Here is a 20,312-nt window from a genome sequence, read left to right as displayed (position 1 = left end):
GGGAGCCCCGCACCGGGCGCCCGCCCGTGGCCGTGCCGCAGGCCCCGGTGCAAGGCCTGCGGTGAGCCTGGGTGCGCGGCCGATCCTCTGTTGCCTGTGCTCGTGACGGGCGCGGGGCCCTTCCCCAGACCCCAGACCCGTTAAAAGGAAAAGGATTTCTGTGATTTTTATTTTTGCAATGATCCTGTATGTAAATGTGCTTTTACAGATGCCCTTGGAAGTTCTTTAACTGGTTTTTTTTCTGCATAGATGTATTTTTTTTTGACGTAAAAGTGACTTCGCTAACCTAGTGAATGTTAGTAGCTGACGTCGTAGCTGTCGTGTCTTGGTCGGGGTGCTCAGGAGCTAGTTCGGTACTGCTTTCCGATATTCATCTGAAAAGATATGGAGGGGCTTTATCTCCAGGTGTCATCTAATAGCTGTGTTGTGCATTTGTACTGAAAATACAAAGTTTTATCTTTATTAAATTTTATTTTAGTGATGTAAGAGATGGCTATTTCTAGAAGCACATGTTCTAATCCAGTAAAATACGTGTTCTTGCAGTTACCTCTTTGTGAAGAAAATGGTAAACAAAACAGTGTGATCCAGCAGGTTCTACTGTTGGGCTGTGTAGACGGTTTCCAGCTGTGAACAGCTTCATGTGCCTTACTGTAATTTAGCAAAATCTGTACCTGAAAGGCTTCAAGAACAGGACTTGTACAGCTCTTCCCTGTCTTTTCATTAATCCTTTCTGCTGTAAATATACAAATGCAGAACCCAGTATGACTTGAGGGCTGGGCAGCTGCTTACGCTGTTTACAGTTTGGAGGAATATTTATAGTAGCTGAATTAAAAAGTAAAGAATTTGAGGCAGACACACAGTGAGATTTTTTTTTTTTTCTTGAGTGTTTGTTTGACAACCCCGTTTTTTTTAATGACTTAAGTGTAGTAAACCAATCTTGTTATCAAATGAAACTGACTTTTAAGGGAAGAGCTTATGCCTTATTCCATTACCTGACAAAATCTGCTTGAATTATAGAATGATTCAGGCTGGAAGAGACCTTAAAGATCATCTAGTTCCATCCCCCCGCCCCCCCCGCCATGGGCAGGGACAGCTTCCACTAGACCAGGTTGCCCAAAGACCCATCCAACCTGGGCAAAAAAGGTTTTTTAATTATTCTATGAAAATTTAATATATTCTATGCCCAGAAAAATTACAAATGTAATATGATACAAGTTACAGCTCAGGTAGAGCTCCTAATTATATTAATCTAATTAGATGAGAGACAAGTATGTGAATAAGAAGATTCTCAGCATCTCTGTGCAGTTCCTGTGATACAGTGTGTGCCTGCTTCATTTCTCCTGAACTTGGTTGGGGGTATGCTCATTTGAGATCTGAAACGATCCCCAAAAAATAATACTATCCTGAAAGAGATTGTGGTAACAGTTGCCTGAATTTAATACAGAGGTATGTGAAAAGTCCAGTGATCCTGTTATTTTTGCAATAGCTTTGTGGCTTCTGATTTATATTTTTTTGTAATTGAATCTTTCACTGCAAACCTTTCATATCAGGTACTGGCTTGTACTGCCGTCATCCAGTCTCTTAGTCTCATTCATGTGTGTGTAATGTAGACCAAAGAAAACTTACGTCAGCAGGTCAGCAGAAAGTTTTTCGGAGTAGTGACTAAAGGAAGATCCTTCATCTGGAGGAGAGGTCATTGAATTACAAACTTCTGTGAAAACTGGGTGATGAGTTTGTGTACAGCTATCATGTGCTTTTGGGGTTTAGAGTTCTTATTTGTCATAGCTGCTCGCAGTTAGCATTTTCACTGTGATGAGAGTTAAATGTCTTTGCATTTGAAGAGATGAGAGTTAAATGTCTTTGCATTTGAAGCCGTGTTGCTTCTTAGCAGCTTTTGTCCACAAAAAAAATTCTCTCCTTTTTTCCTATATGTACTGAGGAAGCAACAAACTCAAATCAAAACTTCATTTTATTTCTTTTCAAAAAAAGCTTATGTTTCTATAAGGTTTCAGTTTTATGTGGTAGGTGGCAATTTGTCTAAATCACTTTCTCATGAAAATGCAAAGTGGTACTGGAATTATTATCTAGTTATGTTGCAGAGAGGCTTCTCTGTTGTCTACACAGATATCTATATGTAGTCAACATTTCGCAAACACTGTTTTAAGAAGTTCAGAGAATGGCTGTTATTAATTATTTCACATGCTATGCCAGGGTGCCTATGGTCTCTGTAGAACAGGCATACAGCATCCTTACATATAATTGAGAATTTTTTTTATTTTTATACAAAGCTCAAGGTGCTTCAGGTATTGCTCATCCTTGACTTGCCTTTTGGAACAAAAATTATCAGGAAATTCTAATCCCCCCCTCATACACCCTATTGCTACTCTGAAGGTCTGTGGAAGCACTGATTAATTAAATTATGAGACAGCACCCAGATAAAGTTACTGGAGGACAAAGACTTCCATTAAATGATGCTGCCATTCATCAAAATCAAGTTGCTCTTGTACAAACTGGGACCTTTCCTGAAATGCCTAACTGCACCTGAAGAGTTTAAAATTGAAAATACCATATCACTGGCTTGGAGGTAGAGTTTCTTGGAAAACAAAACTGAAAACAGCAATGCCAAATATATGTATAGAACAGTCTTTCCTAGCATGGGTCAAACCTACAGTATTCAGGTAGAGGAAATGCACCTGTTTGTAGGAACACCTAGGACTGATATAGAATCTCTTTTCACATGTTACTTAGTGTGTGTCTTTTTCCTTTCTCCAGTATGAAGTGGAACAGAACAGAATTTACCACCTGAAACTGCTGCTTCAAGTTCAGATCAGGAAAAGAATATACCACATCGTAACAACAACTCAAGACCAAAGAAGAGGAAACTTACACTGAAGATACAAGGCTTGATCTGAAACAAGAAGTTTGTGCCTACTCAACAGCTTCAAAAGAGCACGTCCCAACGCTGCTAGTAGTCTTTGTTTTCTCCAGTGCTGTATTGAAACTGCCCAGGGCAGCAGCACTTATATTCTCTATTAGCTTGATAGATCACTGTTCTCTTGCTGTCTTTTTTCTTTCTCGCTTTCTTTCTCTCTCTTTCTTTCCTTTTTCTTTTTTTTTAATAATAGCAGTCTTCATCCTTAGAAACTTGTGCTGAAACAGAAGAATCGGCTAATACTACTGAAAGTGCAATATTTGAATATCACTGCGAGGTTGGTACATGAGAGTTACATATTTCTAAACTTAACAGGACAAAAACTTGTCAACAGAAGGGTGTGGGTTTTGTGCGGGTTTTTTAGCAGTTACTTGCTGTTGTGTTGGTTTAGTAGATGTATAACGAATTAGTAGTGCCTGCAGTATGGTTCTATTTAACAATACTTACAACCCTAGAGAGCTGATTATTAATGTTTCTCTCTTCTAGTAACGGTAGTGTTGCAGTTCCAATCCCCCCCCCCTTTTTTTTTTTCTCCAAATAACCTCTGTTTAGTCTTGTTTAAATCTTACTGCACAGTTTGTTTTTTCTTCCTCTGAGTACACGTACTGGTGGGGTTCATAGTTCTTACTCTTGTAAACGGACAGGTCAGCTGTGTTAAAAGCCAGCTGTTGGGAATAAACTGTTGGCAGTGGACAGCACAGTCGGGTAGTTGTTGTGGTCCAGTATATAACCCTTATTGTAGGTCTGAGCAAGTCTTGTTTGTACGTTAATAGGTTGTTGCCTATTTTTAGAAGTTTCTTAAAGTTTTATGACAATACTACTGGTGATACGTATAAATGGACTTTGTGTTTGATTTTTGTTATGCTCTGTTAAAAATTATGTTTGAACAGGTCTAGGAGTATGACAAGCATCTGGAGAGACTGCTGATATTATCGTGTATCTTTCTCTCTACAGCAAATTTTAGTGCCACCCTGAGGAGTGTATCTTTGTTTGAACTTAAGTTGTCAGGCTTTAGGTGATTGATGATGCGTTCTTTGTGCTATACCAGAACTCCTTTAAACTCAAACTGTTCACATAGTATCATGCAATGGTAGTCTTTGAGCAAGGCATTACAGCAGTGTGGTTTTCTAATCATAAAATAGGCTATTCTGAACTTTATTCTTAGGTAGATTTTTGTCATTTTCTGTATCTGATATGCCTTTAGTAGTAGTGTATTACTTAATGTCTGTGTCAGGGGTGTATGTGTGTTTGTGTACTTACCTTGTATCAGAAATGTGAAGTGGCCATTTTGTAAATGACTCACAAAAAGCATTTGTCACACTGATTTGAGCTTTCAAAATGGGTTAATGGTCTTACCTATTCTCCTGGGTAAAGGTATAGTAATGTATTATTTTCCCTTTCCCCAGCCAACCTACTTGCAGGACCAATATATTTTTGAAAAGTATTTCAAACTCTAAGATGGCTTAAAATCAAGCACTTCAACAGTTGCCTTCGTACAAGGCCACCTTCTTGTGTATGGAATGTCCCAGGGGTTGCCCTCCTCAAAAGATGAGGGTTCATGTATTGGACTGATGCTCTTTGATCACTTTTAAACTGATTTCCAAACAGCATAGTTAGGCATACTGTAACGATATCTTTTAATATGCTGAGTAACTTGATGTCTACATTAGAGTAAGAAGCACGACCATTTTACAAGTTACTTGGATGTCTGTTATCTCCACTGAACATATTGCTGACTAATTTTGAATCTCTTCTGCTTGATGCAACAAGAAAGCAGAGAACAGATACAGTCCCATTCTGTTTCCAAAATAAATACGCTGGAAACTGCAGCAAATAAACCCCTCCAGTACTGTGTTTTAAGATGCATATTGACTGGGGAGGGTTGCTTCAGTAGTCTTTCTTGAATTAAAGTGTTTGGTGAGGTATAATACATTTCAACTGATTTAATTGCTAGCCTGTAAATGGAAGTGGTTTGCTTTAAAAATGAGACTTGCACATCAAAAAGCCAATGAGTTAGTAAAGGGACTTGTGGATATTTCAAGATGGAGTCTGTGCCTTGAAAAGACAAGACATCCCCTGCCTGCCCCCCCAAAAAATGTTTTTGTGGACGTAAGTTAATTTAACAGTTCGTGACAGCTTTAGCTTTTTTAGTTTAATACTGTTTTCAAGTTTTCTCAGTTTCTCTAGCACTTGAGCTCCCATACCACAGAAATGTTAGTTTAATTCTGGGTATTAGTTCCATAACTGCAAAAATGTTTAAATACTTAAAACTTTTTTTTTTTTTTTAGTATATAAGACTGAACAGACAAACTGGGGACAAACTTTGCAGGGTTGTAAACCTAATTCTATTGGTTCATAACTATTGCATTTTCCTAATTACCTGTTTAATTTGGAAGAGCAGATACTTTTGGGCTCTGATGTGAAATAGCAAATGTGGGAGTACTTTGTGATATAATACTGAAGAAAGTCAGAAGTTTGGTTTAGTCTAAGCAAGCTTTATTTTGTTGTTGTATTTCTGGCCTATTTTATGCATATGTTGCCTGTCTAAATTTTAAGGATTATTGCTTTACAAAAGCTTGGCTATTATGATGTTCTTACTCTATTTAAAAATGGTTAGAATTTGCATGTGACAATAACTTCTACAAGCTCATTGTGTTTGTTATTCTGTTATGCAGGCATGGAGAAAGGGAACTTAGAGTGTTTTTTGTGTTTTTTTTTTTCCCCTACGCTTTCTTTTAAACAGATGAGCTTTGATCCAAACCTGCTCCACAACAATGGACACAACGGGTACCCCAATGGTACTTCGGCAGCGCTGCGTGAGACTGGGGTTATAGAAAAACTGCTGACCTCTTATGGATTCATTCAGTGTTCAGAACGGCAAGCTAGACTGTTCTTCCACTGTTCACAGTATAATGGCAACTTACAGGAGCTCAAAGTAGGAGGTAATTAGGCAACTTTCAGAGCTGCTTGACTGAGTGAAAACCAGTCTCTTTTACTTGCCATAGAAAATCCTTTTACCTTGTGGCATGAACAGATGCATGCTGTTGCTTCTGATGGACTGCAGAAGCAATTGATTTAATAATCTACTACTCCGATGAGAGACCTTTACAGCACTTAAGCTTTGTACAGCTTATATTAATACAATTGTGGCCATTCTGGAAAAGGTGTTGTGTTAGGTCAAGCTTGTAAAACCGAGATGGAAGCAAGTTCTTAGGTTGTAGAATAATATACCTCATGTACTCAGTTGTTGGTTTTTTTTAATTAGTTTGAAGATGGACGATTGTTTTTCAGAATGGGGAGACTGCTACTTCATGCTACTAATTATTGTTGCAGTGAGGTTTCTAAGTTGTTTAATGGCATATGTTATGTTGTCTGAACTTCAGCGTGAAGTCTACTGTATAGTGAGTGGGGCAGGGAATTATCGAGGGGAAAGCCATTACAATAGAATAGTCCATTAGCAGCAGGAGTAAATAAGCAGAATAACCAGAGAAATATTTGCAAATAGAGTGTCCTTCCTTGGTAACAAAAGCACCTGAGTTTTACTTTGTTGTGTTTGGCTACAAGGAGTGAATTATGAAATGTAACCATTTAGTGATTTAAAAAAAACCCTAAACAAACACAAACAAAACCCTATAATACCATTATCATGTTTGATTGTCTTGTAGATGATGTTGAGTTTGAAGTGTCTTCTGATCGCCGAACTGGAAAACCTATTGCTATTAAATTGGTGAAGATAAAACCAGAAATATTACCTGAAGAACGAATAAATGGACAAGTTAGTGCCTGTTTTCTGTAGATGCATAATTTCCATCCTTTACTCCAGTACAGAAGGCTAGATTCATTTAGCGTGCATATTAACTACATAGAGTATTCATTTACACTGAAAGGTATTTTTGTCATTCTGGTAAAAATTCAGAGGTTCAGTTTGAGCTCTTACTTAGCTCCAAACAGTTCTTAGAGTTAACAGGGTGTTCTGTAAGATTGAAACTTTGCAGCGTGGCATTCCCTGTTGAGTTACACTAGAAGTGCATCCCTGAGTGTATAGTCGAGGATACTGAGTTTCATTTTGTATTCAACAATACTGCTCCTGAAATGACTAGCAATGGATTTTTTTTTTTGACTGGTAGGTTGTGTGCGCTGTTCCTCACAATTTAGAGAGTAAATCTCCAGCTGCCCCGGGTCAGAGTCCAACAGGGAGTGTATGCTACGAACGTAATGGGGTAAAGCTTACGTATTTTACTTGAACTCTTCGCTGATCCGTCACTGTGGTCTATGAGCAAAATTGACGCAATTTAATTTAGACAATAGACAGTGCTAAGAACTGTGGTTCTTGGCCAAAAAAAAAAAAAAAAGCCTGCTTTGGTAATTACTACAAACAGAAATGTTAGCTTACTTGCTTTTATCTATGGAGAACTTTATATAGAACCAAATATTTGTTTTTGTCTTTTAAAACTTAATGAAGCTGGGTTATGTAACGTGTCCTTATCTTGAACTTTCAAAGTTTAGAAATTGACATTTAAAGATGGCCATGTACAAACCTTTCAACTTAAGTTGCTTGTTACAGACTCATGAAAACAACACTATGGAAAAAATAACGTTTCTGCATGCCCTGTCTGACCATTTTTTATTTTCTCACTAGATTAATTTCTTTAATAGCAGATATTGCTATTAAACAAAACTGTGTTAATCTTTCTTTGAAACAACTATTCTGCAAATAGACTAATATTAGGCAATGTTAATTTACAGGAAGTATTTTACCTGACTTACACCCCGGAGGACGTTGAAGGAAATGTACAGCTGGAAACAGGAGATAAAATAAACTTTGTAATTGATACAAACAAACAGTAAGTTGGAACTGCTTTTCTGACTTCATACTTTGTTTTAGTAGTCAGGCAGCAATTTATGCTTGTTCTAAGAACTGAAATGACGTTATGAAATATAGTCTTAATTTTTGCTACAGTTTTGAGTTGTTTCAGGTTTGCTCTGTTTACTTTTTTTTTTTCCCCTCCAGTACTGGTGCTGTGAGTGCTCGTAACATTATGCTATTAAAAAAGAAACAAGCCCGCTGTCAAGGAGTAGTCTGTGCCATGAAAGTAAGTGATGCTTTAGCTTTAAAGTTTCATTTGAAAATTAAATGCTGTTCTGAAAAGTGGTGTTATAAGTAAGTTATTTAGGCCATTAAAAGCAATTAACAGTTTGGAGCTGTGGGTGTAAACTGGGTGAAATGATTTAAACAGCTAATCTTTGATACTAACACTCTCCTTAACAAAGGAAGTCCCACTTGCTTCTGTTAATATATGTCTTGTGGTAGCCTGTTAGCTCTGTGCATGCATTAGTCTGCTATACTGATATGTCATAGTCTTTCATGGCGTTTGTTAGAACCTGTAAAATTTTGTCTTAGTATGTTAAGAGAATAGGCAATTTATTAAACACTTTGTTCTGTTCTTAGGAAGCCTTTGGATTTATTGAGAGGGGTGATGTCGTGAAGGAGATATTCTTTCACTATAGTGAATTTAAAGGTGACCTAGAAGCCTTACAGCCTGGTGATGATGTGGAGTTTACAATCAAAGACAGAAATGTAAGACGAAATCCAGTAAAAACTGAAGACAAGGTCCTAGGGCATAACTGGACAGCTGTCTGTTTTCTCAAGTTCACTTGTTAAAAAAAAAAAAAAATTGGGGGGAGGAAGTTCATTGGAAAATGTCTGCTACCTTACCTCTTCTCTATGGATATTTGACTGATTTTGTGCTTTTAGGGTAAAGAAGTTGCAACAGATGTTAGACTGCTGCCTCAAGGAACTGTCATTTTTGAAGATATCAGCATTGAACATTTTGAAGGAACTGTAACCAAAGTAATTCCAAAAGTTCCCAGCAAAAACCAGGTGAATTTCAGTATTTACCTAAGTTTATGTGAAATGTTGTATTGATTGTATTGAATTCCACTCAAACAGTAAAAATGTTCCGCTTTCCTGTAACAGTCTGCTGCGTAAGCATCGTGTCAGACCAAAGGAGTAAGCTTGTACTTAACCTGTAACAACCATCGACAGCAGTCACAGTATGCAATTTTTCGTAAAGGTTATAAAGACCAAGAATTGGAGTAGTGGTACATTGGGGAGTATGTGTTTTCTTTAATGTTTCAAATACTTCCCATTGAATTTTGTGGGTTTAGGATGTATCTTTGAGGAGGCAAAAGCATAGGGAAAAGGGGAGAAAATATTTGCTGGAATAAGCCTGATCTATGGATTCCTGTGAACATTAACAGTTAAAGAGATTTTTGAGGAAAATTTGGCTTTGAGAAAAGAGTGTACATTAGCACTTCCCTTAAGGTTTTAGGTGAGTCTCCGTGGTTGTTTTGGGAGGGTTTGGGGTTTGTTTTTTTGTGTGTTTTGAACACTTACTAAGAAAGACACTGGCTTTTAAAAGTGTTCTAAGTATGGTTATAAATTCAATTCTTGAAACAGTGTCTTAATTCCTTTGGCAAGAAATGTTTGGTGCTTAAAAAAAAACCCCCACAAACAAACAACAACAAAACAAAACCAACCAAACAAACAAAAAACCCCAACCACCACCACCAAAAACTTCCTTGCATTTGGCTATGGATGATAAATTACAAAGTAGGTGGGGTAGAAACAAGGCATAATGGTCTGAGTCTAGCAGGCATTTGGAGTCATCCATGCTTCTGTTAGTACTAGTATTTCTGCTAAATATTCTGTCTACAGTTATCACAGAATCACAGAATGGTCAGGGTTGGAAGGGACCTCTGGAGATCATCCAGTCCAACCTCCCCGCCAGAGCAGGGTCACCTACAGCACGTTACACAGGACAGCGTCCAGGCGGGTTTGGAATGTCTCCAGAGTGGGAGACTCCACAACCTCTCTGGGCAGCCTGTTCCAGTGCTCCACTAACCTCAAAGTAAAGAAGTTCCTCCTCATGTTAAGATGGAACTTCCTATGTTCAAGTTTCTGCCCATTACCTCTTGTCCTCTCACTGGGCACCACTGAAAAAAGACTGTTCCCGTCCCCCTGGCACCCTCCCTTGAAGGATTTGTAAGCATTAATAAGATCCCCCCTCAATCTTCTTTTCTCTAGACTAAAGCGACTCAAGTCCCTCAGCCTTTCCTCATATGAGAGATGTTCTAATCCCCTAATCATCTTTGCAGCCCATTGCTGGACCCTCTCCAGCAGATACCGGTCTTTCTTGAACTGGGGAGCCCAGAACTGGACCCAGTACTCCAGATGCGGCCTCACCAGGGCAGAGTAGAGGGGGACGATGACCTCCCTCAACCTACTGGCCACACTCTTCTTGATGCCCCCCAGGATGCCATTCGCCTTCTTGGCCGCCAGGGCACATTGCTGGCTCATGGGCATCCTGTTGTCCACCAGGACTCCCAGGTCCCTTTCCACAGAGGTGTTCTCCAGGAGGTCAGCCCCCAGCCTGTACTGATGGATGGGGTTATTCCTCCCCAGATGCAGTACCCTACACTTACCCTTGTTGAATTTCATGAGGTTTCTCTCTGCCCAACTCTCCAGCCTGTCCAGGTCATGCTGTAAGGTGGCACAGCCTTCTGGCATGTCAGCCTCTCCTCCCAGTTTTGTGTCATCAGCGAGTCATGGTGAGTCTTGTAGGTGAACTAAATTTTTCTGTTGGTTTTCTGTCTACTAGAGTGATCCATTACCTGGCCGCATCAAAGTTGACTTTGTGATTCCTAAAGAACTTCCATTTGGAGACAAAGATACAAAATCTAAGGTGACCTTGCTGGAAAGCGACCATGTTCGATTCAATATTTCAACAGACAGACGTGACAAACTGGAACGAGCCACCAATATTGAGGTTCTCCCCAATACTTTCCAGTTTACTAATGAAACTAGGGAAATGGCAAGTATCTGTCTTTAAAAGTTTTAATTCTTGACGGGAAATAAAAGGAAAACATGGGGATTTTGTCTTAAACAATAACTTAATGTAAAAAGCACTAATGTCTTCCATTGTCTTTTTTTGAAATCCAGTCCTCACATGTACATTTCAAACAAAGTGCTTAAATGGTATAAAATTCAGAATTAATGCTGTGCATCTTTCCTCTAAAAGAATAAAAAGTTAACTACTGAGTAAATGGAATCATATTAGAAAATGAACCTTAATTGGTCTGCTTGGTTTGGATTGCTAGCTGGTTATAGCAGACAGAAGTAATGTGGTCTTGAACTATTAGTTTATAAATTAACATGCTTGAGCTCTTGAATTTCATGGTTTTTGGCCAAAATTTCTGTCTGAGGGTCCAGCAGAAGGATAGTAAAGAGCTGTGTTCTGTCACATACAAAAAACTTTGGGGATTACAGGGACTAAGATGGATGTGCTAATCAGTATTAAGGAATATCTCTCATTCCTGTAATTTGGAATTTTGGTTCTGTTCCAGCTAGACGGTAAGTTTGCCTTCCTTTTCAATTGGAGTCCAGTTACAGTGCTCTCACCTCAGTACGCTGTGAATTAAGGACCCTTTGCTTTAAGAAAACCACTATATTTCTATTCTGGCTAGATATATTTGTCCACCTGAATTGAGCTGTCATTGAGGTGACAAGTATTGGCTTCTTCTGGAAAGGTTAGCTGATTTTCCTGAGCTTGTGAAAGCTATATAAGAGAAGAGTGTTCCTAAAGGTGGAAAGTATCTTTGCATTGTCATTCAAATCATATTAGCCTTCCCTGAGATTTGCTAAAGGCTCACTGATAACTGGGTTGAACTGAATATGTTCATGAATTCTGTGTTGCTCAATACCTCTGGCATGATCTGGTACTGGTTCTTCGTAGCTTGAGTAGTGAACGTTTTCAGCAGGTTTATGAAGTCTTTTTTTTTAAACAGCGGTCAGGGTGAGAAATGGATTTGTCATGCAGCATTCCATTTCTAGTGGTTACCAGGAAGGTCACTAAAATATTATGTAACATGCTTACCATAATATGCACCTAGGGATATGATAGTCTGAACAAACTTCTTTGTAAGAAAGCTTTTTAATTTCTTCATTTGTATCTGGAAATCTGATGGGTTTTCTCTTCCCTCCAATCACTGGTTTTATTTCCTCTTTATATAGATTCTTGTCTGTTTCCTGTGTGTGTTTATGAACATATTATATACTTTTATAGATGATGCAGATATTTGTTGTTACCCCCTTCAAGATTGTGTCCTCTGTGTAGTAGTAAGGTCAGGTTCTTTAACTGTAGTCCTTCTTGTTAATGGCTTAAATTAATCTTTTCCACTTAAAAAGTTGAGAAACCAGGTAAGTACGACTTGCGTTTCAGGTTGACCATAGCTGTTAGCACTACAGTTTGCTAAGAAGCATATTGCATAAGCCAAGAAGTGTTTTCTTGGCCTTGGCATTCAGGCCTTGTGTTCAGATCATTACAGACTCCACAGACAGATATGGAGTACCTGCAGACAGATGTCACGTACAAGTAATAAAACTATAATTGTCCATTTGACTATTCTCAGGGTGTGATTGCGGCAATGAGAGATGGCTTTGGCTTCATTAAATGTGTGGACCGGGATGCTCGCATGTTCTTTCACTTCAGTGAAATTATGGATGGAAATCAACTCCATATTTCTGATGAAGTAGAGTTCACTGTCGTTCCTGTAAGTGAGATTAATACTTTTGTGAAAGCTTAGTTTTTAAAGAAACTATGTACAGTCTGTCTAAAATCTGTTTGATCTTATTTTTCAGGATATGTTGTCTGCCCAAAGAAATCATGCTATAAGGATTAAAAAACTTCCAAAAGGCACGGTTTCTTTCCACACCCAATCAGATCACCGTTTTGTGGGCACTATAGACAAAGAAGCCACTCCAGCCAAAGCCACTAGCCCAAATAAAGGCAAAGAGAAGGTAATGCTGCTCTTCTACTTGTGAAGTACCTGTTCTGTGTTCCTGGCTTTGGAGACTGAGGCTGCTTCCTTAGAATCTGTAATTCAACTTTTTGAAGTGCTCTTTGTCCTGTTCAAATGTGAAGTATGTTGAATAGTTAATGACAGAGTCAGTGAAAACTCACTTGCGTGAAACAAAATAATAAAGGCATCGTTAATGATTGTGTTGTTGGGGCTAATCTCCAAGAACTTGATGGGAACTTTCTTTCTACCTCCTACCACATAAGATACTAGATAGAATTGGTTAAAACTAAATTACTAGGGCTAGAGGAGAACCTCTATTGTTTTGTCATGCTCTTTTAAACATTGCCAGAATAATTAAACTTCCAATAAATACTTAACTGGAAATGGTGGTAAGACTTTCTTTCCTTTAAAAATATTGTCTAATATAATTTAAAGCTTCTTACTCAGAGTTGATGGCTTGGTTGTGTTTTTCACCAGTTACTCAGCCATTACTGTAAAACCACTGTGGCTTAGATAAGCAGTACTTGAATTGTATGTAGTAAATTTGTTTGCTTACAAATAAGACACCTATTGCTGAGTTCTGATGTCTTGTTTTTAGGAAGCTGAGGATGGAATAATTGTTTATGATGACTGTGGAGTAAAACTGACCATTCCTTACCAGGCCAAGGATGTGGAAGGATCTACTAATCCCCAGATAGGAGATAAGGCAATATAACTAAGTATACCATTGGGAAATATTTTTCTGTGCATTGTGAGACGTGAGCTTCTCTTTGCCTTGTTACTGGATTTGTTCTCCCTCTCAGAACAAATGAAGGAGAAGGCATCTGTGTAATGTCACCCATTTCTTTTCTTCTGTCCTCAGTTTGAGTGGCTTAATCTTGTCTAAAACTAAGAAAAATACCCTAGTACCTGGTGATATACACATCAGGAAAAAAAAAAAGTCTTAGTATGTAAATGATGTTTTTTAAACAGGGAATCTTATCATTAAGGCAGTGGGTTCTGCTTGTAAATAATCAAGAGGAACTTAGCATGAAGACTTTGAAATTAATATTGAAGGGAGAACGTACCTTTACGAGCAAATTAGCCTGAAAGACAAAGGAAAGGGAGAAGGAGCTCAGAGATCTGGAAGAGCAGCCTAAAAACAGTCAGTGTTCAGGAGCCATGCTACAAAGGCACTGATTACTGTTTTTTAAAAATATGAAACAAGTGAGCAAAGCTGGGTACATGCTCACTGTGGGCCACTAGTGATAAGTGTAGTGAAAGGCGGCAAATCACATAAACAGAAAGGTTCTCATCTTTAATGGGAAGAAGCAGCTGAGTGCTAGAGGCTGGCTTGCCTTGCAGATGTCACTGGTGTGACTGCTTCTCTTTGGAATGTTGTAAATGTCAGTGACTGACAGGTGTTTATGGGAGAGTAGTGGCTAGAAAATTACTCTCCTGGAGAGCCTTCATATTGATTAAAGCTACACAGCTTTGAAATGAGTGATTTTCAGGGTGGGTGGGTTTTTGTGGTGGTGGTGGTGGTCGTGGTTGGTTTGTTTGGTTTTTTTCTTTCTAGTACTGATAAGATCCTCTTCAACAGGTTGAGTTCAGTGTTTGTGAAGTGAAGAGAACTGGTCTGCAAACAGCTGTTTCTGTCAGAATGCTAGGACGCAATTACAGCTCTAAGAGGCTTTTGGGATATGTGGCAGCCCTGAAAGATAACTTTGGATTTATTGAAACAGCCAATCATGATAAGGAGATCTTTTTCCACTACAGGTGAATGGCAATTTTATTATTACTATTTTGTTGGCTGGTTGCGGGTGGGGGCAGTTTGGTAGGGCTGATTGTGAAACCCATTTGGACTTCACAGACATGGACATTTAGGTGTCTCTAGTTCCGTTTATTATCTCTGCTGGACTGGTTCAGGCTTTTCTGTTAGTCAGCAATCTTGGTGTTCTATGCCTGTGAATCCAAGACCAAGAAATAACAGTTGCATTGTATATTTGAAGTGCTTTACTTTCTTGAATGAGGATTTCTTGACAATGTGACGTACTGAGGTGGTTAAATGTTTTCTCATCAACTGATGTAAATGTTGGATGAGCATCACTGTTGTCATGTAACTAAAAGAAGATTGTACATAATTCTACTCCTGTAGTGAATACTGTGGTGATATTGATAGCCTGGAACTTGGAGACACTGTTGAATACAGCTTGTCAAAAGGCAAAGGAAACAAAGTTAGTGCAGAAAAGGTGAACAAAACACATGCAGGTAAGACCGTATACAGTACTTTCTGCTTACATGGCTCTTGGCAGGTGGTGATGGGTAAAGTTCATTAATAATCTATTTACAATTGGAGCTTAGACCAAGAGGATGATACTTAATGTGGTGGTCCTTGGTTTCCTGCAAGCTGTTGCCTGTGTTTCCAGAGAACAAAGTGCAGACCAATAGTCCTGTAGACAGTAGCAACTCTTTGGACCTTTACTGTACTCTGTCCTCTTCAATTGTAGGGTTATAAGGAGAGACCTAGTGGCAGAACTAGCCAAACTAGTAATTGCACTAGTTGTGATCTACCTCACAGAAGGAAAACTGCAGGAGGAATACAGGTGTGGGTATTAAGGACTTGGGGGCAAAAAATGCATTCTTAAAAGATTATTCAATGATTAAAGTGAGCAGGGAATGTAGCGGAAGAGAAGTAAAATACTGATTTGCTTTTCAAGTTCCATGGGCTCTAGTTTTGCGAGAAGCTAGTATTTTTCTACTTCCATGTTTGAACTGTCAGTGTGTTCTTGATTAGAAAAGCAATTGTTACTGTTGTGGTTTTACCTCAAGCCAGCACCATTACTTATAGCTGTGTTAAAGCTGTTCCAGTCTTACTGGGTGACACTTGGGTGTCTTGCAGTGCAAACTATTGGCTTCTGGTCAATCTGAATCACTTAATAATTCTTCTTAAAATAAAGTATGACTAGAACATCCTGTTCTTGCACTGTCTGTTTCTTTTCAGTGAATGGTATCACTGAAGAAGCTGATCCAACTCTTTACTCTGGTAAAGTAATTCGTCCTTTAAGGAGTGTAGATCCCACACAAACTGAATACCAGGGCATGATTGAAGTCATGGAGGATGGTAAGATTTGTTGCTTTTAAATTACAAGTGTTCTTTTCACAAATGCAGAAGCAGCTTAGAATTTTAATAAATTGTAAACAGAGGTGTTGAGGATTATATTCACACTACAGACTATATTCATACTACTAAGCTTACATTAGAAGTATAAATTCTAAATGCCCTTAGATAGGAAAGGATGCCTCTCAATTCTGTCTTGTACTTTTTACTCCTCTAGGTGAGATGAAAGGAGAGGTCTATCCATTTGGAATTGTTGGAATGGCAAACAAAGGTGACTGTCTGCAAAAGGGAGAGACAGTAAAGTTTCAGCTCTGTGTTCTTGGTCAAAATGGGCAGACAATGGCTGTTAACATCACACCGTTCCGCAGAGCCACAGTGGAATGTGTGAAAGATCAGGTGAGTGACCACTGCTATGAGGACAAGATGCACGTTAATAGGAAATAACTGCTTGACTTGGCATGGAGCAGATGAGAACCTTCAGCACTTGAATCCAGGAAGTTTGTGCACAAATGTATTGCTTTCTACTCTGGCTCTAGGGAAGTAGGTTTCTGTAACCCAAGTACTGGTTTATGCAAGCCTGTGTAATGTGACTTTAGTAAAGGTGAACTCAGTACTTGGTTTGGTGCTGATACATCGGTACTACTGGGCAGCAATTCCTGCTAGAAAGTAAACTAACTGATTTCTGCTGAACAGGGCGTTAAGAAGTGTTTAAAAAAAAAAAAAAAAAAGAAACAAAACTGTGCATACTCTGCTTCTAGAAGAAGCTTCTTCACAGCATTAAGCAGTGATTACAGTCCACCTGAAATGCAAAAGCTGATCATTGCCCTAGTTACTTGCATGTCAGAATGAATAAAAATTGAAGTGCTGTGAATGCTTTTTATTTTTATAGTTACTCTGCAGCACTAAGCTCTAATCATTTATGGAGAGGCTGGATGAGTTTTGCTGGTTTATATGTGAGTGGAATGGTAAATGGAAGTAATTGACTCCTTACACCAGCAACAGACCAAAAAATGGAGTGGTTTCTACTGTGTAACTTCTAAGGTGGAGTCTTAGAAAAGAACATGCAGCTGTGCTTTTCCCGGTTTAATACAACTTCCAGGACTTTTCCAGGCAGTTTTCAGAACTTGTTCTATAGACTTTAGGATTTAAATGTGACTTTACAAACCCAAGAAGAGTGCCTAGACTTCCAGAAGTATTGTTTCCCGACAGAATGTTCTGTTCAATGTAGAAATTGCATTTCCACTTCTATTAGGCACTTCAGAATTTTTTTTCTAAAAGTAGTTAAAACTGCAGTAATGAGTAAGTTGTTGCATCTGTTTGGACCAAGAGGAAAGAAATAACCTTGTAATGTGTTGGTTTTCAGTTTGGTTTCATTAATTATGAAGTGGGTGACAGCAAAAAGCTCTTCTTCCATGTCAAAGAAGTTCAAGATGGTGTGGAGCTACAGGCTGGGGATGAAGTGGAGTTCTCAGTAATCCTGAACCAGCGCACAGGAAAATGCAGTGCCTGTAATGTGTGGCGTGTCTGGTGAGGATTTAGAATTTAATCTGTTTTTAAGAAACTTCCCCTGTAGCAGGAACTTGGATACAGCCTTCTGAGTAGAAATTAATTAATTATAAGAAAAACTGATGGTATTACTATGTAGTTGCTGGCCTTTCTGGCCAGCATCGTACACAGTGCTTCCATCTGTTGCCCAAAGAGCAACTTTCATTTTAAAGTAGAAAACAACGTTGTTAGGCACTCTTTTCTTTTTGGCATGTCATTTCTTAAGGGTGATGGCTATCTTTTTTGCTTTTGAACTACACATCTTGAAGAAAACTGTTCAATTTGGGGTTTGCTTAAGCTTCAGATAGCTTCCTGTTGCTGTAGAAGTGCTAGCATTTAAATTTTTTTCTCCCAAAATTCTGTTCTCGTCATCTTCAGAGATGTTACTGCTATGCCGTTGTGTACAGGCAACTTGTAAGCCTTTTATTGTTCCAGTTAAAGGGAGCAGAAATGTAGGAAATACTACTTATTGTGTGCATGAGAGTAAATGCAACACCTCTACTCGCTAAAGAATACTCTTTTGAGAATATTGTTTTGAGCCACTGCTATTTCAGACTCCTGTGATTAAAGTAGTGGTTTTGAGGCAGACATACATGATGTCATCCAGAAGGTCTGCTTTCACACTAGACTGATTATGCTAATGATTTAATGGGGAAAGTGACTATAAATTAGGTAGCGTACTCCATCTCTGGGAGGTCATCAGTGCTCTTTGTGGTTGACTCTGTTACAGTGAAGGCGCTAAGGCTGTTGCTGCTCCACGTCCTGATAGGCTCGTTAATCGTTTAAAGAGCATTAATCTGGATGATGCCAATGCTCCTCGTCTAACAGTTCTTCGTCAGCCTAGGGGACCGGATAACTCAAAGGTACGTAAGAGAAAAGGCTAGCTTGCAGAATAACTGCAGTTTGTATTTTAACTGCTTTCTCTGTTGGCAGCCTAAACTGTTTGAAACGTGGCATCTGCTTTCATCACATAGTGAACTAGCCACGTGCCATGCGAGATCAGATTATTTTTGTGCAGTCAGGGGCACTATACCCTGTGTCAGTAACTATGCTGTGGTTTCCGAAGAGCACGCAGTATAGAAGAAAGCAATTGCTTCTTGTGTTCTTGCCCGTAATGGCTATCTTGGTTTGTTTTTTCTTTTATAAACCTCCTGCTCCTCTTCTCAGAGCTAGTAAGTGAAATCCCTTTATCTCAACTTGGCTTTCACGTAAGGTTCTGCCGCCACTTGATAAGCAGGAGTAAAGTGTCTGGAATCTGTGAAGTATCTAGGACGATCAAGAGCAACTCACAGAATCTGTTTTGTCAATGTCTCTGTTGTTTCTGAAGTCAAATGTGGCTAACTAGAAATGCACTGATGCTGTACTTGGTTGAAACAGAACAGGTTTGCATTAAAGCACGATGCTGGAGCTAAAAGTTTGTTTTGTTTCTTTGCAGGGATTTGGTGCAGAGAGAAAGATCCGTCAAGCTGGTGTTATAGACTGATCCACAAAACCCATACGTGATGTACGACTGAGTGGTGGGGGCTGGTGAAGGGTACTGAATATCTCCCTATTCATCCCTTCCTCCAAATTCTACGAAGCTATTACACCAGTTTTAACACCTTCTCATGTTATGTTTAAAATAAATTTATGAAACCATTTTAAAGTTATGCACAGTTGCATTCTGGAGAACTTAAGGTGGCGCCTTATAGTATCACATTTTAGAAGCTTGTTTTGAATGGTGCATTTAACGCAACTGGTAACTGCAAATCTACATTGCCTATGTGAGTAAACATTATAGACAGCTCTACCCTGGTAGACCTTATGGAATTCTGCACTACAATTATCTATGCTTTATCTTTGTTATTTTGGCCAAGGTATTACTATGCCTTAGTGTTCAAATGCATTATGTCTTTCCTTCCAAGTGGAAGTGGAAGGCTTACTCTGCTCAAATTCTGAGGACCATACAAGGGTGGAATAAGTTCAACTTTATATAAAATCTGCATGAACATTCAGATAATTTAAGTTGATGGCCAAATGTTACAATGTTTTCATATTTCATTTAACTTGAGTCCTTTAGCCAGCAAAGTTGTTAGAGCTCAGTGAAAGTCTCTTTCTGGGGTAGACTTATTTTTGTAGTGTTCTGAAACAGATGCAGTGCAGAATTTCATAAGGCTGAGGTGTGCCATCAGTGTGATAATTTAAATATATTTAAAACAATGCACAAATCTGCTGCTGCTTAGAACACTGCAGCTTCTAAACCCAGTTTCTTTTACTGATTTAAATTTAAAAAGAAAGAAGTTGTGCCTGAAGTGAATACATTTTTTTTTTTTCTTTTTTGCAGCCGGCACCCAGTGTACTGTAAAAGAATAAATACTTAGGCTTTCCATAGCTGTATTGAGACTTTCATCAAGGTGAAATAGTTGATGTCTGTGTGCTTTCTTTTTCCCCCCCTCCCCCTGCCCCCTCCCTCCATTCCCCAGTCACACTTTATCAAGCAAGAAAACGGAATGATTGGTCTAAGTATTACTTTAACCAAAAAGATCAGGAGTTACTTTCTTTGAATAGAGGGCAGTACTGTGTTTTTTTTGGGGGGGTTTTTTCATGTTACCTCTATTCTCAATTTAGGGTTTTCTTCTCTGGGAGATGCATTATCTTTGTAAAACAAACATTGCTTTCTCCAATTTTTTTCTGTTAATGGCAAAGAATGGAAATAGAATAAAGTTTTACTGATTTTGAAAAAAGTCTCCCTCTTGGCCCGTGTCTTGCTTCCGGGAGGGCGCTGCACCGCGCCGGCGTCACGGGGCCGGAAGCGGTGGGGGCGCGGCGAGGCTTTTCCGGCGGCGGGTGATGACGCTGCGCCGGGGCCGGAAGCCGGAAGGCGCTGGGACGGGT

At 39.0% G+C, this 20,312-nt stretch overlaps 1 protein-coding gene across 1 annotated transcript; it reads left to right on the top strand.

Annotated features, from left to right (window-relative positions):
* The first annotated feature begins 2,772 nt into the window (after positions 1-2,772).
* On the top strand, positions 2,773-20,157 carry CSDE1 (cold shock domain containing E1, RNA-binding). Its single transcript, XM_009888454.1, has 19 exons — positions 2,773-3,209; positions 5,676-5,874; positions 6,598-6,707; positions 7,060-7,152; positions 7,679-7,776; positions 7,944-8,025; positions 8,382-8,510; positions 8,688-8,813; positions 10,594-10,806; positions 12,404-12,544; positions 12,633-12,791; positions 13,392-13,499; positions 14,376-14,551; positions 14,931-15,043; positions 15,777-15,896; positions 16,111-16,289; positions 17,257-17,420; positions 18,169-18,301; positions 18,874-20,157. The coding sequence occupies exons 2-19, from the start codon at positions 5,676-5,678 to the stop codon at positions 18,919-18,921; spliced, it is 2,391 nt and encodes a 796-aa protein (XP_009886756.1). The 5' UTR covers positions 2,773-3,209; the 3' UTR covers positions 18,922-20,157.
* The last annotated feature ends 155 nt before the right edge of the window (positions 20,158-20,312 follow it).

Source organism: Charadrius vociferus, unplaced genomic scaffold (assembly GCF_000708025.1).
Source record: "Charadrius vociferus isolate BGI_N301 unplaced genomic scaffold, ASM70802v2 scaffold1077, whole genome shotgun sequence".
Lineage (NCBI taxonomy): Eukaryota > Metazoa > Chordata > Aves > Charadriiformes > Charadriidae > Charadrius > Charadrius vociferus.
This window is presented reverse-complemented; position numbering and strand designations above follow the sequence as displayed.

Excerpts from the sequence above, each read along its gene's own strand:
- CSDE1 (XM_009888454.1), top strand. The coding sequence starts at position 5,676 with ATGAGCTTTGATCCAAACCTGCTCCACAACAATGGACACAACGGGTAC. Across the intron at positions 5,875-6,597 it reads ACAGGAGCTCAAAGTAGGAG|ATGATGTTGAGTTTGAAGTG; the intron begins GTAATTAGGCAA and ends ATTGTCTTGTAG. Across the intron at positions 17,421-18,168 it reads TGTAATGTGTGGCGTGTCTG|TGAAGGCGCTAAGGCTGTTG; the intron begins GTGAGGATTTAG and ends ACTCTGTTACAG.